At 40.3% G+C, this 25,759-nt stretch overlaps 1 protein-coding gene across 1 annotated transcript in view; it reads right to left on the bottom strand.

Moving 5' to 3' along the window:
* Positions 1–25,759, bottom strand: part of UNC80 (unc-80 homolog, NALCN channel complex subunit) — a 417,216-nt gene that overhangs the window by 216,691 nt on the left and 174,766 nt on the right. Inside the window, 3 exon segments of the mRNA XM_030209474.1 lie at positions 2,422–2,555; positions 10,137–10,272; positions 12,827–13,039. Of these exon segments, the coding sequence (XP_030065334.1) occupies positions 2,422–2,555; positions 10,137–10,272; positions 12,827–13,039 (483 nt within the window).

The following is a 25,759-nucleotide window of genomic DNA, read 5'->3' as shown; positions in this document are numbered from 1 at the left end:
AGGGATTAGGGAAGGTTGCCCCCTTAATCTCCTCAGTGGTTGATATTCCACTGTCCACCCCCCCCCCCTAAAAAAAAAAAGGTGTCAAGGGATATCAACTTTGGATATAATGTTCATATTTCTAAATGGCTGGCATAAACTTTGTTTTGGTAGGTAAATGTCTGTGTTGGTATTTCATGGGAAACATTAATAGGCCAGCACATTTATTTCCCCCTTTTGACCCATTGATAATTTTGATGTTTATGTTTCTGAAATGGATGATCCTGCTGCACATAACCGGTGCATAACTATCCATTTCACCATGTATTTTAGAACAGGCTCTACATCAGCAGATCCTGTTCTAAAATACGAGCAGAATTTTGAGGCACTCCAACCTGGATGTCTCAATTCTGATTGGTACGTCCTTTTTAAAATCCACCTCTAAGTTGGCATCTTCAACTTTGCAAGCCACAAATCCCCTTTCTAAGTATTTTAAAAAACTGGATTTAAAAAAAAAGAAACATATCTGGTCGATATGAACAGATTTCACAAAATAATTTCATGAGTTTAGAAAATTTTCAAAAGGGTTGGACAAGTTTGTGGAGAAAAAGACCATAGCCTGCTATTGAGACGTAGGGGAAACCACTGCTTGCCCCGAGATTTGTAACATGGAATGCTGCTTGGGTTTCTGCCAGGTACTTGAGACCTGGATTGGCCACTGTTGGAAGCAGGACACTGGGCTAGATGGACCATTAGTCTGACCCAGTATGGCTATTTTTATGTTCTTATGTTCATTAAATCAATGCAAGTAATTAAAAAAAAAAGTATTGCAAAGCAGATGGAAGGAAACCCAAAGCTGATTTCTTCCAATTAGTGGCTCTGAATTTTCTCAAAAGTCACTGAAAAAAATTCATCGGATTTCCACAGAAGATCTGAGGTATATCTGAAATTTTGGGGGCACTCAAGCCAGGCATATTTGAATTATTTAGCACATTCTTCATATAGGGCCCTGTTTAGTAAGACACACTAGCGTTTTTAGTGGGCGCTGATGCTAGAGACACCCATATATTCATATGGGTGTCTCAAGCCCAAACTAGATTGTAAGCTCCTTTGAGCAGGGACTGTCCTTCTTTGTTAGATTGTACAGCGCTGCGTAACCCTGGTAGCGCTTTAGAAATGTTAAATAGTAGTAATAGTAGTAGTAGATAAAACCCAATTCTCTACACTTGACTACCAAAGTCTATCCTACCACGAATGAACTTTAATACAACACCACTCTATCTCTAATCCCGAATATAAACTCTTTATACTTGACTGTTTAATCTACTATGCCAATCATGATCTCTAATGTAACACCAATTGTATCTCTCACTCCGGAAATGGCGATCGCCATGATGGAACAATGTAAGCCACACTGAACCTGCAAATAGGTGGGAAAATGTGGGATACAAATGCAACAAATAAATAAATTAATTAATTAATTAGTGCAAGCTAAAAACACTAGTGTGCCTATAATGTGGCTTAGTAAACAGGGTCCATAATATCTACAACAAAAGATAATTCAAGGAACCTTTTACTAAAGCACACTAGATTCTGAGTTTAACGCATTGTTACACAGGATTTCACTGCGAGTTAAGCCCAGATTTAACGTGGCAACTTTTGGGGGCATCCCCTACATTTTTTTACTGCAGGTTGTGCATTAATGTTATCATTAGCATGCGTTACCTGCAGAGAGTTAATGTAAGAACACTTACTGCCTCCTATTTACGAGGAGCTAAGTGGTCCCACGTTTGTGCATTAGCCTATTAGAATGCAGTAAGTATAACATGCTAGCTGGCTAATGCTTCCACGCTCACTCTTTCCATGCCATGCCCTCTGAAAGAAAAATTCTAAAAATAATGCAGCAATGAGGAGTGGCCTAGTGATTAGGACACCACTCTTGACATCCAGTGGTGGCTGGTTCCAATCCCACCACTGCTCCTTGTTACCTTGGGCAGGTCACTTAACCCTCCAGGTACAAACTTAGATTGTGAGCCCTCCAGCGACAGAGAAACACCCAGAGTACTTGAATGTAACTCACCTTGAGCTACTACTGAACTAGGTGTGAGCAAAATCCAAATAAATAAAAATGTGCAGTTTTACATGCAGAAATAGGGAAACTACCAGAAAATGCCTTAATGTGGTCACACGGTAGGCTGTTTTTGCAAATTAACAACACATTATGTGCTTAAGGACCCCTAAATAATAAAAAAACGGTCATGGGCTTTAGATGGTACATGACACTCCTGAAAGCAAATTAATAACAAATATAGTGTGACTTAGTTTGAAGCCACCAAATCTCTAAGATCTAAGATTGATTTGCTACAGATTCTTCACTTCTATATCACTGAAGGTATGCATGTTCTTTGGTGCACAAATGTGAATTAGAAATGAATTACTTACCACTGAAGGCTCAGTCCGTGGTCTGGACAGACAGGGAAAAGTCTCTCGTAAAAAGGTGGTAATCTCCAGCAGGAGCTGGCAGGCAGCCATCTTGAGAGCAAAGGGGCAACCACACTTGGTAGGGTTTACTGTACCTGGTGAATGAGGTTCTTAGTAAGGGGCAACACATTATGCAAAACCAACAACTGATGGACATCATCATAACCCATTCATCATACCCCATTTTATTATCACAAAATATAAAAGATTCTCTAACAAATACCTATCAAATTCAAAACACAGAGCACATATATGTTAAACTACATATGTGCATGCAGATAACTAGTAGCTCTGGGTACATTTTTGTTGCAGTTCCCTTTGCAGTAACTTTATGAGCCTGTAGTCCTGTGTTTCTCCAAGGATTTAGGACTACAGGATCCATGTTGCAGCAGAAGATGAATTACAGAAAAACTGTATTATTGCAGTTGCCCGTGACAACACAAAAGAATCAAGTAACCATAGTGTATGGTGCACACATGCAGTCAATATACATATGATACCACTAGTGCTGTTTCTTGCACTTCTATTTTTAACATCCCAGTCCTTGGAACTTCCCAAATGAATCCTGTTAATCACAATATGACCCTGGATAATATGGCTGGTACAAGGTGAGGGGCAAAAGTGCTCCTAGGTCAAACTACATAAATATTAGAACAAATTTCTGATATATTTAAAAACCTCTATAAATCTTATATCAAATGGCATTTCTTCTATCTATAACAAGTGGGGAAAGCACGCGGAACATGGCTCATGGAATTCTTTCCAACCTCTCTGCATGTAAAAACGCATGTATGTTGGGTTGGTGTATGCTAGTGTGTACATGTTTGTGTGTGTCTGTACATGTGTATTTGTCTCTGATCAGGAGAGGAGATAAGAGGAGAAGGCAGTTTGAAATGTGCAATTTCTTAATCACAATGTTACAATGAATCAGTGTAGGTACTGTATATTGTAGCTGTTGAAATTGCTTCCTCGATATAAATGTATTATGGCATTTTCTCTTCTGGCTCCCATCTCTATATAATAATTGGTCAATGTGCCTTCCTGGATGGCTGGCTGGCTGAGTTTGTAGCCGTATGCTAATGAGCTTATGTCAGCTCGCCTCCAGCGTTCCCTTCCCTCTCAGTGTCCCGCCATTGTGGAAAGACGAAATGACATCAGAGGAGGGCGGGACACTGAGAGGAAAGGCAAGGGAAGGCTGGAGGTGACGCGAGCCGAGCCTGTCACTGCTGCGACCTGAGGTATGGATGGGAGGGGAGGGGAGAATCACTGGACATGGATGGGATGGGAGGGGAGGGGAGGAGAGGGGAGAATTGCTGGACATGCAGGGGAGGGCAGGGGAGAGAGACAAGAAAACACTTAGATGATAGCCTTCCTAGGGCCCATTTCATTTGTTCCAAAATGGGCGTTTTTGCTTGTCAGATATAAAAATTTCACTTGTACAGCACAGAAACTTTCTATAGATCATCCCCTTCCTTCCTTTGACTAGAACACCCTTCCAGTCCTCTACCTCCACTGCCTTCTCAGTGGCTATATTCTACCTCCAGCGTCTGCGGCTAGTTATAGTGGACATAGAACACAGGCTTACTACCAAGGGAGGGGGAGAAGAACTTGAGAACTGCAGATATTACCAGTCATTCTACCTTCTAGACACTAATGTCAAATTCTGCTGACTTCTGAAAAAAGCTAGATAGTTGGCAATCCTAGTATCCTTCATGAGTGTGTGTGTGCTGGGCATATGTTGTGTTTGTGGGGAAGTAGCTGGGATTGGGATTGGCACTTTGGGGGTATCAAGTTTGAGGAGGAGAGGTGTAGTTTGGACCATGAAGGATAGTTGTGGGGGGACTAGTTTTAGAGATGGGCTGGCATTTACAAGGGGTAGTTTAGGGAGTTGGGACAGTTTGGGGGGGGGGGGGTTGTGTCAGTTGCAGGTAAAGTAATTTTTGGGTGTGGGGTAGTTTTGAGGGTTTTGCAGTTTTTGGTGAAGGTAGGTTTTGGGGGGGATATAATTGGGAGTAGGTTTTTGGAATGGGGCAGTTTGTAGGAGGTAGTTTTAGAGAGTGGTGGCAGTTTGTAGCGGTGTGGCATTTGCAGGAGATATATTTTAGGTGTGGGGGCTGTATGTGGGGTGGTGTTACAGTTTTTGGGAGTAGGGCAGTTGCAGGGGAGTAGTTTTTGGAGATGGGCAGTTTGCATGTTGGTGTGAAAGATGTATGGGGAGTAGTTTTTGGGGTGTTGGATGTTGGAGTACTTCGTTAGGAAAACCAAAATGACCTGGTGTTCAGTATCTCATTTGGTTACCTTACGCTATAGTTTGCAGAGAGTCTTCAGCATCATTATTAATATATCAAATTCACAAATAACCATTAGGATTCTGGCTACGAGACAGACTGCAGCACATGCATAGTTTTAAAATTAGGTAGAGGGGGAAAATACAGCATCAATAGCACAAATATGTCCATGCTGCATTGACAGGAAGGACCAACGAATTATAGAACTAATATAATATATAATACAACCTCAGAAGCCTGAAAAAGCAACCCTGCATTCAACATCTGATGCTTTTCCCCACATACAGTGCAGTATTACATGCATAGCACACACAGAGTTCACTACATATATGGATCCATGTACTAAGCATTTTCTCCTTTGATATAAATGGGGAAAACCGTTCAGTACATCAGGCCCATCACATGGATTAAGCTGCAAAAAATATGTTTCTAGTAGCTCCCATAAAATCTTAGAATAATAAACTTAAATTTGCCTTCATGCCATGCCTCAAATGAATATCTTTTAAAAGCACGTTAAGTTACATATGTATAGTAAGGTACATATGTATGCAGTTTAGTACAAGTTATTATATATTATGAAAGTAAGCATCTAAAGATTTTATGGGTAGAGTATTAGCAAAAGCCTGTCTTCAGTTTGTAAGGCTGCTATGAGATACACTGCCTTCTAACTGCTTCCCTTACTTTCTCTTCCTTTTTGGTTCACTCAGTTCGACTGTTTAATTACCCTGTTGCTTTCTTTCCATCGCAGTGCCGGCATCTTCCCTTTGCCCCCTCTGTTTTCTCTTCCTGCCTTTCTGAGCTTCATGTCTACTTTATCCACTTCCTTCCAACTTTCACCTTTTGCTTCTTCACCTGTGCTGGTGTCTCTTCTGCTTATAGGGACCTCAGCCTCTCTTTCCTGATCTGTCTTTTCAGCTCCCATGAACATAACCTCACCCCTTAACTTCACTAAACACTGTGGGGTCGATATTCAGACCATAGCGGCCCGGCTAACTCCCGCAGTTGGAGGTGAACCTGGAAATTCAATGCTGGGCCGTATCTGGCAACCGGCATTGAAATTTCGGGGATTTTTTGGCCGCTACGAACATAGCTGATTAAGCCAATATTAATAGCTGACCAGCTAAGTTATAGTGGCCAAAGATAAACCTGTCATTTATGCGGGTCTATATGGCCACTAAACGTAGCCAGTCAGCTGATGAATATTGGTGCTAACCGGATATGTCGCGTGACATAGCCGGTGACCGGGCTAGCTGAATATCGAGCGGTTTATATTTCTTTTTTCTCAGCTGTTTCTATCATCGCTGTTAATGTGGAGTTAATTGTGATGTTAGGAAATTCTGGCAAAGTAACATGATGGAGCTCTTTTACTAAAGTGCTAAGCAGTTAAAGGGCAATTCTATAACTGGGAGCCCACATTTACATGACACTTGTGTGTGTAAGTATATAGAATAACAACCCTTACATAAGTGGCAACAGGGATGGCCGAAGGCAAGATGCTGCCCCCTCACCCCCCCCCCCCCCCGGGGCCAAGTTTTGGCATCTCCTCCCTTCCTTCCTCCACCCCCCTTCCCTGAGTTTACCTTCTTTCTCAATTTTCCAAAAGCTGGTGGTAGTAGTGATTCCATAATTTGCACTGAGTGCCCTTTATAGAATACTAGCGTAGCATGGATCTCACATCTAACTTTGGGCATGGCACTGGTGTAAATGCATGGCGCGCAACTAATGACAGTTGGGCTTGTACATGATCCTATTCTCTTACATTGTACCTAATTTCTGGGAATGTCCCTGACCAGCCCATGCCCCTGCCATGGCCACATCCCCTTTTGAGTTGCATGCTGTAAGATTTAGATGTGTATTTTATAAAATAGTGTGCAGGGCAGATCTGCGTGTAAACCCAAATGAGTGGCAATTAACACCACCAATTATTGATTGTTAATGGCTCATTAACTAGTTTGCGCGCAGATCTGGCATTAGGTTGTTGTTTAGACTGAGAGGGTGTCTGGGATTTTTGTCCCCGCTGCTGTCTTGGACGTGAGCATTGGGGCATAGTCAATTGAGGTGGTGGAGGAATAGGTGTGTAATGACGCTTAGATATATAGTAGTTGGAACGTAGATATCCTCCTGAAAATCTTCTAGTAGAAGAAGAAGAAGAAGTAGTACAAGTTTGAGGCTTAGATAAGAGTGTTATTGTATCTGTATGATTTTTTAATTAGGTCAACCACCTCCTCGACTTTGTCACCAACCAAGTTTTCTCCACAAGAAGGGACATTTGCTAGGTGCTCTTGGACAGCAGATTCAAGGTTGGAGACCCTGAGCCAGGATAATTGACACATTGCTACTGCTAAGGCAGATATACGTGAAGAGACATCAAAGGCATCAAAGGCCTGTCTCGTGAGATATTTATGACAGTCTTGAAGTTTTCTATGTAGCTTATGGAATTCCTCTTGTTTGTCAGAGGGAAGGAATTCTGCAAAGGACAGAGCACTTTGTTTTAGAAATTTTAAGTGAATGGTGGAATAAAGTTGATAGTCTGAGATGCGATTGGTTAGCATTGATGCTTGAAAAGTTTTTCTATCAAGAGTCTAAGGTTCTCACTTTGCTGCCTGTTGAGGTAGCTTTAATACTGAATCCTTGTTACTTTACCTATTACTGTTTGCTGTTTAAAACTTTTACCACTCACTGTTCTACTTTTTTGATAATAAATCTCTATTAGTTTATTAGTTCTGTTGTCCTGGACTAAGAATCTTGGGAATACATTCCACAAAAGCAGAATACACATCTTCTAATAGTTAAAAAAGTGTTGAGATTTTGTGCTTTTTAATATCATTGATATTAATTATATATGTATTAACATTTTTGAATTTTATCAATTATTAGTATGTTTCTATTGAAAATTGATAATCTTATCTTTAGTGTATATGTTTATTTTGAGACTGTATTTTATTTTATGATTTAGTTATTATTCATTTTTAATAAGTGTATGTTTTTATGTTTTGCCACATAGTTGATAATTCCTGATGCAGCCTTTAGAGAGGTGAAATGTGGCCCTAGAAACCACCAGGGAAATAACTTGTGGGTGGGAGACTCACCCAGAGGCAAGCAGGACCCAGCAGGTGGGTGGAGGGTATGCCAGTGTAGCTGCATGTGTGCAGGTGCAAGAGGGCCTGGGCAGTGCTGGGTTGGACTCTCCAGGTGGCCACAGGGTTAACCCCAGGTGGGTGCTAGGGGTAGTGCTCAGGCGTTATGATACACCTGCACATTTCTGTATACTATACATTGTGTCAATTTTCTTTGGGGTAATCTGAACTGTCAATGGAGCCTCCCAATTTTTAGTAAAGTACTTTTCATAACAGAATGGAGGGGAACTGTAATACCCTCTCTAGGTGGAGAGTCAAAATCTAGAACTTCAATGAGGTTCTTCCTCTGTTTCTAGTTTAAAAGGATAGCTTGAGCCATCTCACAGACAAAGCCTGGAAAGGATATACTTTCTGGGGGAGATTTACTTCTGAGGTGGAGGAGAAGGATCAGACAGAATGCCATAGGATGCCTCATCTAAGAGATCCTGGTGTTCTTGATCTGTCTCCCAGGAGAGGACTGAGTCTGACTCTTTAAAGTCATGCTCATGAAAAGTACGTGGAAAAGAGTGTCGGCTTTGTGTCGAGGTATATGAGCTTCTGAAGTTGGAGAAATCTCTTCTGCCGTTGACAACACATGCATTGGTCAGGTGTGAGCTGCCTCCGACAGTCAACGTCAAGCTGGTGTATGGGACCTCTCCTGTGACTGTCTGATGTATCCACAGGCTGGGTTAAGGCTGGCGCAAGCACCCTGTAAGCCTGTAGAGACTGCGAAGGCAGTTGCCTTGAAAGATCCTCCTTGACCATAGCCCAGATTTCCTCATGAAGGGTAGGTGTCAGTCGTGGCTGAGAAAGCAGTGTGGATGTAGCCTGAGATATAGCTTGTGCAGGTGTAGGAAATCTCGAAGATTTCAATAATTGGGTGCCAACAACCAATTACTCTTTAAAATTTGCACATGCATCTGTCTGCACGCTATTCTATAAGGCTATTCTATATTGCATATCCCAAAAGGAGGCATGGCCATATGTGGGTCATGGGCATGTCAGGAACATTCCAAAAAATAATGAACGTAGTTATAGAATACTGGGTAAGCATGCCTAACTTGGAAGCCAACGTTTATACCAGGTTTCAGCAGGCGTAAATCTGGCGCTCAAAGTTAGGCATGGGAGTCAGTGTTATGTGCTATTCTACACAGGGTGCACTCCCTTAACAGAATAGTGCTTAGTGTCCTTTTTTTGTTACCCATTTTTGAGTGATATTTATAGAATTCCCTCTTTACCGTATATAAAAGCATTTTTCTTGTGCAGTAGCTATATGGAATCATTATGAGAACAGCCTCAACAAATAGTACACAGGCTTTGAAATGACCTCATGCTAAATTTTGCATTTAAAGGGCAATTCTATACATTAGGTGTTTACCTTAAAGTGTATGTTATGTGCATAAATATAGAAATAATTGGCCTAAGCACTATTCTGTAATTACCCACTTAACTTATATAGAAAGGGGTGGTATGCACAGGGGAGGAGCATGAGCAGGAAATTGACATGTCTTCCACTTATGCAGGTCATTACAGAATACTGTAAGTTATACACGTCTCCAACACATCCAGGCATCTCCACTTATATTATCTCTACAGCTGGCATAAGTGTGGTCACGTACGTGTTACGTGTGCCAATACTGAGTTTTACCTGTATTCTATAATGGAACCAGGGCACTTAAATGGAGGCACCCAATTTTACAACTGTCTCCTTAATGTGCAATAAATGGAAAACTTTACCGCACTTTAGTAAAAGGGCCCCTATAAGTGATCTAATGGGGATGGTCTTCTAGGTGAGTAATTACCTCCAAAATACTTCCCATAAATGAGTAATGCATGTGATAATTTGGTGTTCCAGTTTTTGCACTGTATCCTGAAATCTAGACAACCTTCTCTTCCCACAACAGTGGCACTGAAATTTGGGCTGCACTTCACTATAGCTGAACTTCTAGGAGACAGGTCAAACCATATGACACCAATGTCACTAGAATTCAGCTGTTATTTCTGTGTAGCAGTTGTTTGGAACCTTTTTGTCAGAACAGTATCTGATAGGGCTTTCTCTGCCTAATGCCACTATACTTATGTCTATTCTAGATTCTATTATTTTTCTAAGGACGCATTTACTTTGTATGTAAGTCCTGGAGAAGTAGTTCCCTGAAGAGAGGGTACTTAAAAGAGCATGACTATGACAGATAAAAAAGAAAGAAAAATTAAGTGCTCCTAAAGCAGAGGTCCTTACAAGCAGGGTTTCTTGTAGTAAAGGGAGTCGCCTTACTGTCATCTAAAAAGTCTTCTTCCTCATCCTCCTTTCTCAGCCTTCTCTTGGTCTCTTCATCATAAATGAGGCCCAGCAGATTGGCCGGGCTCTCGCTTTCACTGTGGCACACCTCATTCAGCCGTGCACCAATTGCCTGTTGTAATAACAAAATAAGGACTCCTTCAGACTTATTCCAGCTACAGTTCACACACCACGGCAAAACAAAAACTTAAAACGGCAGCTAGAATTGCATTCCAAATTCTTTCTGAATACTGAGTCTGGTAGATAAGGACAGAGCTGTTTTGCAACCATCAATGTGTTAATATGTGTTGTAGCTTGAGGCCTATCCACTGGAATGGTGGCGGGCCAAGTTACTGGGCTTTGGCCAGCTGAGCAGCCCTGACTAGGCCTGAAAGCCCACCAATGGCCTTATAGATGGGAACCTGCAAAAGCAGGCCTGCATGATGGGTCTTAACAAAATCTGGTACAACTGTCAAAGTGAACATAGCACCTAAAATGTAGAAATAATGGATAAAAATGGATGAAGTTTGGTTTTTAAAATTAAGTCTGTGGCACTCAGATCATAAGATTATATGAAAGATGATATGAAACTGATATGCTAGTATAGAAATATTTTTGTATCAAGAGAGAGAAAAACAAGTGTTGACAAAAACGGAAATGTCATAATCAGGTGCAATAGCTAGAACATGTTGTTGACAATACCGGAAATCTTGTAATAGCTAAAACGGAAGAAAAGAGGGTACAAATGAACACCTGCCGGAAAAGGAAAACAAATGATTCAGAGGTTGGGCAATGTTAAGAAAAAAAGGCTCTTGCCATTGACTTGTATTAAGACCTGTGCCTATAAAAGAGAGAAGATTTTGCCAGATAGTTGGGACATTTCTCCAACTCTTCTCGGAAGGTACAGCTCTGTGCAATTGAACCCAGAATCTGCCTGAAGATGAATGTACCAAGTTGAAGATTTAATCTTGGTAAGAATAAATTGAACCTTCTTTCTGAAAACCAACTGTGTCTTTATTTCTACTTATTCTTTATCTGTCATTTATTCTACAAAGAAAACCATACACAAGAGATCCTCACTCCCTGAATTAACTAGGGTAGATCTTTATATGTGGGAACATAAATGGCCAAAGATCTCCTTAGACCCTATTAGACAGAAAGCTGTGGTCATGGGAATAAGGTGTGAACTCCGCCTTCTGATGCCTCCCCAGAACAGACCCCCATGGGACTGGGTAACCCTGGAGGTCAGGGAAACAATTCAAACCCTTTTGGATGAACTAACGCTCTTTACCCCTCCGTGTAGAGAGGTCAAGAAGGGGTCTAAAAAGGGGGGGGGGCATTAAAACAAATGCCATCAAAGACATCTATCATAGCTCAAATTATTAAAACCTTAGAATAGAGGAGTAGCCTAATGGTTAGTGCAGAGGTTTTCAACCCAGTCCTCAGGGCACACCCAGTCAGTCGGGACTTTCAGGATATCCCCATTGAATTCAGATGTCCATGTCTTTTGTTTTGCCCCATTCATAGTTTGGACGAGTCAATTTGTACAATGGATGTTCAATGTTGACATTCATTTCTCATGTATTTTAGAATGGGCTGTATGCCAGTAGATCCTGTTCTAAAATATATTACCTCTACTTAGTAACTTTAGCCGTTTTCAATATATAAAAGTTCTAAAATATATGAGACACGGATCTCCATATCTGACGTACAGACTTAGATGTCCACATTTTCAGTTGGATACCCTTTCTAGAATTCTGCTCCATATGCAACAAGTACATATTTTGTAGCAAGGGGCAATGGAGTGTAAGGTGATTTGCCTAGAGTCACAAGGAGCTGCCATGGGAATTGAACAGCAATGGACTTGGCAGCCCAATATAACTCTGTATACAGAAAAACAGCAAGAGGATCAATAGTCCAATTACATGCTTGAGGCAAAGCAGTGTGAGAAGTCACCTGGCACAATTTTGAAAGCCTTTGGGAGCAGGATGAGAGTGAGTTATGTCCTGTCCTTTCCTTGGGTGTGGTGGATCTTGGGTCCAGGAGACTAGAGAAGTTATATGAGGTTTCCACCACCCTTGCTGTTTTTTAAGGGGTTAGGGTAGATTTATTCACAAAAAGGTTTGGGAAATACAACTTTTTACATGTGCAAGTGAACAACAAGGAAAATGGATCTATTTATTAGGATCCATTTGATATTTCTTAAAAGCAACCCAGATTGGCCACTGTCAGAGAAAGCATGCTGAGCCTAATGAACCATTAATCTGATGCATTATGGCCCTTTTTATGTTACTAAACAAACTTCATAAGGATGCCTCACAGATTTGATCCCAGCTATTAACATCTACCAAAACATGCTTTATAATTTTATCATACTGAGCCAATAGTAGAATGTTCTTAGGTTTGGAAAATTCAGTTGTAACTACTGCTTCAAAAGCCTCAGCTTCCAGACCCTGGGTTAATAGTCTGAGGTATATTTTGATATCATATACACAAATTCAAGATTGTGTTTTGGCTACAATAATTTTCTGATACAAATGATGTTAAATCCATCAAGGGTTGCAAAGTCTTTTGTGCATTTTTGGTAACACTATTGCAAAACACTGGCGTGAATCTGGAGGAGAATGATGAGCAGAGTAAAGGAGAGACAAAACAGTCAACAAAAAAAAGAGAGAGAAATGCCTTACATCACCCCACTGGTAGAAGAGTTTGGCTGCATTCCACTGCAACTTTTGGTTCCGTTTGTTACCCATTATTGGTGAGCGCCCACGGGACAAGCCTTTCTTTGCAATGTTCACATGATGACCTTTCATCCACTCTGGCCAGTTGCCACGGTTACAGCGATGCACAAACCGGGCACATTCAAGGAACAAGGCTGCCCTTGCTACTACTGGAGCTTCCTGTAAAGGCAATTGCATAAATGAAAAATATAAACAAGTGCAATGACACTGGCTTGGATTAAGCTGTTATGATATTGGACATTGCAGTGCTGTACATTCCATACATTTCTTTCTGTGCACATTTTAACTCTCCTTTCATCTTGAAGGTAAACCTCATTAGAGATCTTCCCTGGGATAACTGTCTCTATGGATCTCAATGACATTGTATTCATGAACATTTATAATTAACAGATTATAATGATGATCATGACAAAGTAGCAGCTTAGGGGATCTTAGAATGGTATCGTAGTGTCAGCCAACCCTGCAATTTTGTTCTAAGTTATATAAATTATCATGTGGGGTGCCACAGGGATTGGTTCTGTCACCATTGCTGTTTAATTTATATGTTAGTCCCTTGGCACTACTTATTCAAACAATGGGCATTAGCTCCTATTCGTATGCAGATGACTTTCTTCTTATTCACTATGTCAAGCCATCAAGTATAGATCTTACACCAATTCAAACTTGTCTTGATAAAGTGGCAGAATGGTTGGCAATACATCAGTTAGTATTAAATCCGGATAAGACAACAACATCATGGATAGCAGGGCATGGGACTATTCCATCAGTAGTGCCCACGTTATTTGGACAAAATATTCCTACAGTTAAATCTTTCAGCTATCTAGGGGTCATTATTGATTCTACATTAACTTTTGAGGAGCAAATATCTGATGTAGTGAAAAAGTCTTTTTTTCACTTAAGGAAGCTTCGTTCAATTAGAAATCTAATAAGTAAGGACTCTCTTAAAACATTGACATATGCGTATATCACCTCACGCCTAGATTATTGTAATGTTATTTATGTAGGGATTACGAAAGCTAATTTAAAAAGAATACAAAGAATACAAAACACAGCGGCTTGCATGATTTGTAGGGCTCGGAGGGATGATAGAATAACACCTGTATTATACCAAATTCATTGGCTTCCGATTGAAGCAAGAGTCAAATTTAAAGTACTTGTTCTGACACATAAGGCTTTCCATTCACTTACTCCTAGTTACCTATCAAATTTGACGATTCCCTACTCTCCTATGCGGACACTTAGATCATTAACAGATAATAGACTAGTCATTCCTCCGCTTGCTAAGGCTCCATGGGAATTTACACGGGGATCGGCTTTTTTCTTTTTGTCTCCCTCTCTCTGGAATGGGCTTCCAAAAGAGATTAGATTAGAGAAGTCCTACATTCACTTTCGTAAACTTCTGAAAACTTTTCTCTTCACAAACTGTATTGAACAGAACTTAGGATAGTAGAGAAGGTGTAGAAGTTTAAGCTTAACTGTATTTCATTTGTAGATTTTATTAGGTATGTCCCTCTTTGTCATTTTGGGTTGCTGTGCTTTTCTATCAATGATTGGAGTTCTTATTTGTTTGTATGTATGAGTTGTACTTTTTAAATGTAAACCGTTCTGTTTTGCAGTAGCAATAAGAAACGGTATATAAAATGAATAAATGATAAATGATGATAAATGATGACAGTATGGTGCTCATTTTAGAAGCTCTATTCATGTTTTGGACATCTGAAAACTGGCATTTAGACAACCATATTGTATGGATGCCCAACTACTGATTGTATAAAGCCAGAATATGGATGTCTAAATCTGCTGTATGTCTATATGGCATGGAGGTGTGGTCTGGGAGTATTTTGGGTGAGACTAGGGAGGGGCCAAAAGATGGACATCCAACTTACGTTGCAGAAGGGGAAGGGATATCTGTGTTCAAAACGATGGATGTCTGTATTTCGACCTGATACTTGGCTTGTCCAGGTTACAGAAAGGTGACCCAACTGAGCAGTTTTCCACTGAATAGAGTAAGGGAACTCACAGCAGGTATTTTCCTGTCCCTGGAGGGCTCACAATAAAAACAAATTGCAAAAACCTGCAGTTGGACGTGAACCAGCAGCCTCAGGTTCTCTGCCATGGTTCTCAACAGGCTGCTATAAAAATTTGGCTACTTTGTCACATAGATAACTGTGTGGCCATTTTATAATATAATCAAATATAGATATTCCTCTGCTGCCACATAGATGTCCATGTCTCTTGTTTTGCCGCATTCATAGTTTTGGACATTTCAATTTGTAAAATGAATGCTCATGCTGGATGTAGCCATAACTTTGATGCTCATTTCTCATCCTGTTCTAAAATACTTGAGACATAGACATTCATATCTGACACAGCCTTGGATATCCATATTCTCAGTTGGGCATCCATTCTGAAATTCATTTCCACATGTCACAATCCAATGAATCTACATACATCTGCTCCTTCTACAAGAACGTCTCATTTCACGAACTATTTCGCTGCTTCAGGAAGGAAACCTTGACTCTCACTTGTGCTCAAAACTGTTCTCTGCTTCAAGAGAACTGTACTGAGCACAAGTGAGAGTCAAGGTTTCCTTCCTGAAGCAGCGAAATAGTTTGCGAAACGAGACGTTCTTGTTGAAGGAGCAGTTGTGCAGGAGAAGAAATAAATACAGCATATACCCATTGAAGGAGGAATCAGCACTGGGAGTCAGCTAGGAATGCACCAGCCGACTGGGACACACTAAATAGATTGCAAAGAACAATGTAGCACAGTGCAGTGCAAACAGAAGCAGAGCAAGAGATAAGTATGGGGCCGATGGTGGGCAGTTGAAGTGCTGGGATCCTCAGGAAAGTTTTTCACTGTTAGTGTATTTGAAGAATAGTTTAAGATAAGAGTTCATAATCATTAACGTGTTTTGTTCTCACAGTGAGTGGTTATTTGCACAGAGACTGATAGATGATATCCAATAGTTTTTTGCATGGGCATCTTATCTATCAGTCTAGATAAATAAAAAAGAAAAAAAGGACCAGTGATAGGATTAGCTCCATTGACAACTTTGGCGTTCTTTTGTAATAAAAGGGCTCATTCACCTGAAGGGTAGATGCATTGAGGTCCAGTTAATTGAAGTTTAAGTATTATGGCAACCACACACTGTGAGAACAACATTTGAGTTGCTCTTGGTATAATGTTTTAGTGTGGGAGGGGGTTGATGACCACTGGGGGAGTATGAGGAAGTCATTCCCCATTTCCTCCGGTGGTCATCTGGTGAGTTGGGGCAACTTTTTGAGGCTTGGTCATGAAAATTAAAGGGCCAAGTAAACCTGGCGAAATAACGATTAACACCGTTTTTTTTCCATTATCCACGAAAGCCGGCCATCTGGTAGCAATGCCCATGCCCGCCCATGTCCCACCTTCGCTTCACCGCCGACACGGCCCCTTGAACTTTCACCGGCTCAGCGACGGGAAAGCAGCGATGGTGTAAAAACGCCGCTTTCAATTGATTTCGCCGCTTTTGCGAGATCACCGGCCATCTCCCGATTTATGTCGGAAGATCGCTGGCGATCACTTTCAAAAATAAGCCTGTATATGTCTTGCAAATCAGTCAATCAATAAAATATCTATACAACTGTGTAAAGCTGGGTAAAGCTGTGTTTTGCTTTATCTTCAGGGATGTGTTCCTGCTTCCTAATATGGGTCCCTAAAAAACTTATATTCTTTACTGCTTCTGTCAGAGTACAACTGTTGATGCTTTTTCCTCTGTTTTAAGACCCATATTTCATTCCTCTCTTTTCTCTACGCTTCCATTTATTCATTTTAGAATTTTGCAGCATGTTGCCATGCTGTGCCATAGTATACTTCTGTTTTGTTTGTGTTACTGTCTCCTTGCAGGAAACTAGTCAAAACAAAACTTTTTGGCCCGCATACCCCTACAATGTATAGCAGTAAATCTATTTGACATGATTTGTATTTCCAAACTGTGTATACCGCTTTGTAATAATTCTTTTCCCCATAGCTGAGTATTTTGAGAATACAAACTTTTCAGCGTTGCCATTGAGGGCTTCTGATATCATAAGCCACAAATCCAAAAGGACATTAATAAAGGTCATACTGTACCACACATAAAACATTGCCAGTTGAGCTACAGGCTCTTAGGTTGATGAAAGAAAGAACAAGAACTTCACAGCTTCAAATTAGTAACTTGTTTCCGTGTATTACCAACTATTGTGGATGCTGCATCAACTCATAGATTATATTATAGGGAATAATGAGCACTGCTCATTATCTCCATGACCAAAAGTCACTTTTCATGCTATATATTGGAATGGGGCAGAGGTAGCATTCAAAAAGAAGTCAGGTACTCTTTTCTCTTTTGATCTTACCTTTGTGCTGAAGAAGCGCAAGAGAAAGATGAAGATATGAGAGCATGGACAGAGATGAGTTCACAGCACACAGAAACACACCACAAATGGATAAAAATGAATCAGGCGATGCATAGCTGAAAAGAACCACAGATTATTCAGTCAATGGTCAAGCTCAAAACCTAAAAGCAACATCTTTAATGGTCTTGCCACGTCCTCTGGAATTTTATTTCAAATAAATAATATACTTTTGACAACAAGGATATTTCCAGGTGTGCTACATCATTTTAAATTATTTTATTCTTGCATAATAGCACAGAGAGAGTGGGAAATGGACCAATGACTCCAGGAGAATGGGAGATAAGATTTCAAAGAACCACTTTATTCAATGACTCGACACAGAAACTGTGTTTCGGCCAAAAGGCCTGCCTCAGGAGTCTTAAATGATCCTGTAGTTAGAAGAGGAGATGCGTCTCTGGATTGAATGGTCTTTGGATTGAATGGTCTTTGGTGATCCTTGTACTCCCAAAAAACAACCTTAAGGTCGAATGGTCAAATGGTCTTGATAAAGACCTTTATGATATCTTGCTGGCGCAGCGTCTCGATATAATCTTTGTAATGACAGTCATTACAAAGATTATATCGAGACGCTGCACCAGCAAGATATCATAAAGGTCTTTATGAAGACCATTAGACCATTCGACCTTAAGGTTGTTTTTTGGGAGTACAAGGATCACCAAAGACCATTCAATCCAAAGACCATTCAATCCAGAGACGCATCTCCTCTTCTAACTATAGGATCATTTAAGACTCCTGAGGCAGGCCTTTTGGCCGAAACACAGTTTCTGTGTCGAGTCATTGAATAAAGTGGTTCTTTGAAATCTTATCTCCCGTTCTCCTGGAGTCATTGGTCCATTTTCCACTCTCTCTGTGCTGTTATATTTACGTGGGAGTTAGTGTTCATCCACTTAGGTGGATTACTCTCTCCTTAATCTTGCATAATCCCATAGGAGACCAGGCAAGTCAACTCAAGAAGTAAAGCATTGCAAGCACTTGATCTGGTTAAAGCAGAAGTTCATTCCTGGTGGATATTTTTTTTCTTATATGGCAAAACCAATGTTCCATTACACACATTTAGCTTGATATTAAACCCAAGAATATATGCAAGATCGTTGGTGGTGCCTCTACAATAAGAACCAGTCCTTCTGTGTTGGAATTGTTTCTAGGGAGTAAGAGATATGTCCAGCCTCCATGTTTGTTTTAATTTAGAGCCTTCCTTCTCTGGCTTTACATTTCATTTCACCTGGTCACTTTGCTACGTATTCATAGCATTTTCAGACTCAGAATGACCCAAAAAAACAAAATGGCTCCTTAACTCCACCCCAAAATGTCACCACTCATCATAATGCAGCTGCCCAATCAATTGCTAAATTGGGCAAAGGGCACGGGTGAAATGAAATGTGAACATGACAAGACACTGATGTGAAACGGAGGTATTGCTACGTATAGAGGTATGCGAAATGTTTGGTGAAGGATTGGTTAATATATGTTCCGACCCATAAGAATATATCAGTAGGTGATAATATGTTTTATATGTGTTTTTTTTTTAGTAGAATTCGGACCACACCCTGAGCAGTGATTGGCAAAACATGCCACGTGTAGGTGGTGAAGGTGTCCGGTTAATGCACTTTAAACTACTTGGAGTATAAAGAAATGTGAATGTGTTTAACTGAAATGAGAAGATTCTTTTAAAGCATGAAGCTGTAAATGTAAAAATACAAAGTTGGAAGATACATACCTAAGAATATGTTTGGAGATAAAGAATAAAGTTTTGTATGGTTGGAATATAAAGTGAAGTTGCTACGTGAACTTTGTTATAAAATGTTGAAAGGTTCAACAGCTGGGTTTAATATTGTCTCTATGTTGAGTTACCTTTGCTGATTTTTTAGACCAATTAAGAAGATTCACCATATGGTAATGACTCTTAAAGGCCCTAGTTTCTCAAGCTTTTCCTTCTGTGTGCTTCAGCATTATGAAATGCATATTTACAATATAGGGAAAGGGCAGGGAAATGAGACTTGATATACCACCTTTCTGAGGTTTTTGCAACTACATTTAAAGCAGTTTACATATATTCAGGTACTTATTTTGTACCAGGGGCAATGGAGGGTTAAGTGACTTGCCCAGAGTCACAAGGAGCTGCAGTGGGAATTGAACTCAGGTCCCTAGGATCAAAGTCCACTGCACTAACCACTAGGCTACTCCTCCACTCCATCCTAATTACTACATTGAACAGCAGCAGTTAGGTCCCCACTGAATCTGCTGTATTTTTAATCTTAATATAAGTTTTTAAAATGTGTGCATAATTGGGATGTGCTAAGATCCTCAGTGGGGGATTTGGGATTCATCTTCTCCATTTTTTATAACCTCTCGCCCCCAATCATCTTCAGGCTCACTTCTCTACAATCCTTCCCATGCATTGTCACACCTGAGGTCTGTCATGTCACCCATCATTTCCATCATCACCTTTCATGCTGTTTCCACTCCACTTTGTAAAAAAATAAAAAGAATATTTGTATTTGACTGTTTTTCACAAATACAAACCTTCTGATTTAGGAATAGGTTTTAACAAAATGGGTCCCATTGATGGCAGAAAACAACCAAGTCTTAAAATACCATTCACATATGGAACAATCCAAATAAGTATTTCATGAGGGGGGTTAGCCAGCAAGAAAGATGGAGAAGATTAACACTCATTTACTCATGCATCACAGGCATTTCATTTGGAAGCACATAACTTCCAGAGACTACAAGTAGTGCTGATGGCAATAATACAGTGTGTTCTGTAATAAGAATCTATAAAGAGTGCTGCTTAATTTTAACAATGAAAGATATTGATTAGAGGGTACATAGCTATACCATAATTTCTCTTTTATAATGAGATGGAACTGATTATATAAGGAGCATCCTTAAGGAGACATTACTTAATTTCCTTATGAACACAGATACAATCCTGAATCTCTGAATATTTGCTCCCACTAGGTTTCCTGTTTGTTGTTATAGGTTGTTGTCTTTCCTCAGCAGAAGATGCAATTCAGTTTAGGGACTAACAACTTTTGTAGATGGATTATTTATTGATGATGTATTAACTCAGGTGTACTGTACTGTAATTTTTGTATTGTATTATAACTATTGTCCTGTTGTAACCGCTTTGAACCTGATGGTTAAGCGGGATATAAATGCTGAAATTAAATTAAATTAATGGCTTCGAACCTGCCCCACCATAATATAAATAGCAGGGACAACTTCAATACACTCCTCAGCTATGTCATGTACCATATCCTTGTTTGTCATCATAGTTTCTTCCAAGAAAGAGCAAAACCAAACCCCAAGGTACATCATGGGGCCACTGAACCATTTGAATGGAAAGGAACTAACTAGGTTCTTAGACATATATTAATTCAAAGAAAGGTCTTCTGACTTATTCAAATTTATCATGAACCCTGACATCTTGGAGAAATCATCAATTACCCTAAATAACCCGAGAATAGAGTTTGTTGAAATAAATGTCATAATATTGTATGCATATGTCTAAACATTACAGTGAATACTAGATGAGTAAATGGCCACTATCTTCATATGTCTCAAGGATGGCAATGGCCGACAGTTCTAAGTTAAGTTAAAAAGACGTGGAAACAAAAGACATCTTTGCTTGTATCTGTCAGTAGAGAGATTGAGGGAGACAGGAGATCATTAACAAATTTTGACCCATCAGAGATGTATATTACAACCATATTATTTGCAGGAACTGTGATTGAAATAGAGCTATTCAACAATGTCAAAGGCTTTTTCCACATCTTGTGAAATAATCAACACATACAGATTATCACAAAACAAGCAATTGTCAATCTACTGTGGATCTTTCTGCCATAAACCTGAATCTCTGGATTGTGGGGGCCAGCACTCTATTCAACCTTTGCATCAATATTTGATTTTACAGTGAATTGATTACAAATCTAGGTCTACATGTCTCGAGAATAGTAAGTTTCACCAGCTTTTGTCAAACCTAATTTGTATATTTTAGACAGGTACCATGCTCACTTCAGGTCGCATCAGCCAATCGGAATTGAGAATATGCCTTAGCCTCACCCACTTCCCATCCAAGCCCTTTCCTCTCTGCCCAAGCCCCACCCTCAAACCCATGACCCACCTGTTTTGATGGCTTCACCAGAAGAGACATCATAACTCCATCCAAACCTCACCCTTTTTCCAAGATGGTGGTGCCCAAAAGTCACATGATCCAAGATGGTGGCACTCATAGCATCACTTTCTGTGATGTCACAAATTCAAGATGGCGTAGAACATAGTATTCCATGTGACGGGACATGACATCAGTTGACAGACACTACCCCCTACAGTCACGGAGCATCTACTGTTTGGTTGCTTTTATTTCCCAGCCCTTGTGTGTTTTTATGGTCGACTGAGAGTGAATGACTCAGTCTCCTATTTGAGAACTTCACAGCTTGTTATCTTTCAATGGGAGTTTTGAAGAACAAAAGGCATCTCAGCCTTCAGACTGAGGGGGAAAACAAACTTTTTGTGTGCCATTGTGCAATTTCTGCTTTACACAATTCCATCTGTTTTTAAGAACAACATACTGAATTCCCCTCTTCCTCCCCTTCCTGTACAAAACAAAAAAAAACATATTTATTATTTATTTAAAATATTTATATCCAGTTCTATCTTACTAATTTAGGTTACAGTATTAAACATGCAAAATAAAATTAACACAACAAAAAAATTGAACCTTAAATTATAGTCTGCACTGTGTTTACATTGTAATTCATGATCACTTCTATGGAGACAATGAAAATGCTTGAGCAAACAAGTGAGTCTTAAGTTGTTTCCTGAACTGTGTAATTGAATTAATGTCATGTAATTCCATCCCATCTGCCTCTTACAAACACTTTCCCTATTGAAAGGCATTTGCTTTTCATGGAAAACAGAGGGGGGTGGTGGGGAAGATAGGCTCTTTCCAAACAATGGAGAAGACGTATGATTTTGAGTTAAAAGTAATGTTTATTACAAGTTGACTCAACATTACTTTTTACTCAAAATCATATGCCTTCTCTGTTTTCCTTGTACTTGTCTCGTGGGGATTAAGTGCACCTCCATACTCTGTGTGGTACCTCCACACCCAGTGCGGTATTTTTTTTATTTGCTTTTCATGCACAGTATGTTTTACATGTTTATTTCACCCTGTGCAGAACAAATATATATTTTACAATATTTGGGGGGGGGGGGGGGGGGGGGGGGGTTGCAAAGAATGCAACCATCTCATCACATGACTGTCTTTTTTTTTTTAACAGCCCTTCAACTGTCTGTTTTTAAATTCAGGCTGTTGAACCAACCTCATTATCTCTGTTCTCACCGCATACACAAAAAGGGCAGATGGTGCTCCCTTTCAAAGCTCTCATTTCTTCATTACAATTAAGCCCATACCCTTTCCCCTTTCTTCCTCCTCCTTCCTACCTTCCTAATGACAAAAAAAAAACCCTGGTCACCATGACAAAAAAACCCCAAAACTGGTCACCATAATGAAATCCAAAGGCTCCTAAGGCACCCTCTCCCCTTCCCATCACATTGAATGCTACACTTACCACCATCCTGGATTTGTGACATCACAGGAAATGACATTATAGGTGCAGCCATCTTGGATCATGCGATGTTTGGGCACCACCATCTTGGAAAAGAAGCATTGTTTGGATGGAGTTCTGACATCACTTCTGGCAACATCACCAAAGGGCAGGGTGTGGGAGAGATGGGCAGAGCATGGGCAGAGAGTAAGCATGGGGAGTGGGCAGGGCTAAGGCAGATCCTCGATTCTGATTAGCTGATGCAACCGGAAGTGTGTGGACACCTGGCAAAATAGGCAAATTAGGATTGACAAAAGCCAGTGAACCTTTCTACTCTCTGATCTTTTTCCGACTTCTCCAAAGCCACCACATAGGCTTCAATAAAGGAGCCCCAAGTGAATTTAAGTGCTCCTTAGCTATGCAAGCAGACCAGCTTAAGTAGATTTTCGCTGTCTAACACTAGAATTTCTGTTTTAAAATGTACATTTTAAAATATTATTTCAACTTTCTCATCTCTGGAATGCAGGGTCAAGCTAATATTCTTCATAGGTGGGAGTGGAAGATTTCCTTTAACACATTTTAGCTGATCCTGGAAATCTATAATTGGAAATTTCATGGGCAGTCCCATTTTAGAAAGAATGCTTTTTTAAATTCTGACACAGTCCTCGACTCCACAACCTCCACCCGGAGGTCATTCCACGCTTCCACCACCCTTTATGTGAAATAATACTTTCTTAGATTACTCCTAAGCCTATTCCCTCTTAACTTCATCATGTGCCCCCTCGTTCCAGAGCTTTCCTTCAGTAGAAAAAGGCTCACTTCCTGTACATTAATGCCCTTGAGATATTTAAACATTTCTATCATATCTCCTCTCTCCCTCCTCTCTTCCAACGTATACATGTTCAGGTTCATAAACCTGTCCCTATATTTTTTGTGTTCAAGACCGCTTACTAATTTTGTAGCCGCTCTCTGGACCAACTCCATCCTGTTTATATCTTTTCGTAGGTGCGGTCTCCAGAACTGCACACAATACTCTAAATAGGGCCTCACCAGAGACTTATACAATGGCACTATCACCTCCTTTTTCCTGCTGGTCATCCCTCTTTTTATGCACCCAAGCATCCTTCTGGCTTTGACTGTCGCTTTTTCTACCTGTTTGGAAGCTTTAAGGTCATCAGACACAATCACTCCCAAGTCCCGCTCTTTCTTCATACACTGAAGCACTTCACCCCCTATACTGTACCATTCCCTCAGATTCTTGCGATCTAAGTGCACGACCCTGCATTTTTTAGCATTAAATCTTAGTTGCCAAATATCGGTCCATTCCTCCAGCTTCGCTAGGTCCTTCCTCATTTCATTCACACCCTCCAGGGTTTCCACCCTGTTGCAGAGTTTGGTATCATCTGCAAAGAGACAAACCTTACCAGACAGCCCTTCCACAATATCGCTCACAAAAATGTTAAAAAGAGCCGACTCAAGAACCGATCCCAATCAGTTACTCTAGGTCCCATACTGAGGGCACTCAATTTATTTATCAGTCGCTTGTGCAGAACCGTGTCAAAGGCTTTGCTGTCTCTAATGTTGGGCATCTCTAATGTTTAGCACATGCTTATTTTTAGTGCATGTTAAACATTCTAGCATGCCTTTGTAAAAGGGGCCCTCAGTATTTAGATCTCATTTTCAAATCAATGATACACAAGACCATTCAAATTAATACCTCAGAGGTTCTTAATGTACTTTCCGCTGCTATACATAGATGGTTCCTGCTTCATCTTACATGGTGGGGAAAATTGGACTCCATAAAAATGATGCTTTCTTCTTTAGTTCTATATTTTCAAGTATGCTGCCAGTGCAATTTTCCATGTCATTTTTTTAAACAGTGTTGAAAGGTTGTTTACCAGATTTCTTTGGAACAATTAAGTTCCTCGTATTACACTTAAAATGTAAACGCCATGAAGGATAAGGGTGGATTAAAGTTTTCTGATTCTTACAATCAAGCGTTTTTATTGAGGTCTGCTGCCTGGTGGACAATTGACTCTCCTAGAAACATAGAAACATTACAGCAGATAAGGGCCAAATGGCCCATCCAGTCTGCCTTCCTCAGTAACCATTAACTCCTCCTTTTCCTAAGGGATCCCACAAGTCTTTCCCATGCCTTCTTAAGTTCTGACACAGTCCTCATTTCCACGATCTCCACAGGGAGTCCATTCCATGCAACCACTACCCTTTCTGTGAAAGAATATTTTCTTAGATTCCTCCTAAACCTATTTCATTTTAACTTCATCCTATGCCTTCTCATTCCAGCGTTTTCATTTGAAAAAGGCTCACCTCCTGTACATTAACACCACTGAGGCATTTAAACGTCTCTATCATATCTCCTCTCTCCTGCCTCTCTTCCAGCGTATACATGTTGAGGTTCATGAGCCTGTCTGTATATGTTTTATGACAGAGACCGCTTACCAATTTAGTAGTCGCCCTCTGGATCAACTCCATCCTGTTTGTATCTTTCCATAGGTGCAGTCTCCAGAATTGCACGCAGTACTCTAAATGGGGCCTCACTAGAGACTTATACAAGGGCACTATCACCTCTTTTTTCCTGCCGGTCATCCCTCTCCTTATGTACCCAAGCATCCTTCTGCCTTTGACCGTCGCCTCTTCTACCTGTTTGGCCACCTTAAGGTCATCAGACACAAGCATCCTCAAGTCCCGTTCTTCTTTCTTACACAGAAGCACTTCACCCCCTATACTGTACCATGCCCGTGGATTCTTGTAATACAAGTGCATGATCCTGCATTTCTTAGCATTAAATCTTAGTTGTCAATTATCGGACCATTCTTAAAGCTTCACTCCTAATTTATTTGCACCAATTTGGCTCCCTGTTGAAC

Source organism: Microcaecilia unicolor, chromosome 7 (assembly GCF_901765095.1).
Source record: "Microcaecilia unicolor chromosome 7, aMicUni1.1, whole genome shotgun sequence".
Lineage (NCBI taxonomy): Eukaryota > Metazoa > Chordata > Amphibia > Gymnophiona > Siphonopidae > Microcaecilia > Microcaecilia unicolor.
Note: the sequence above shows the minus strand (reverse complement) of the source record. Positions and strands in the feature narration are given on the sequence as shown.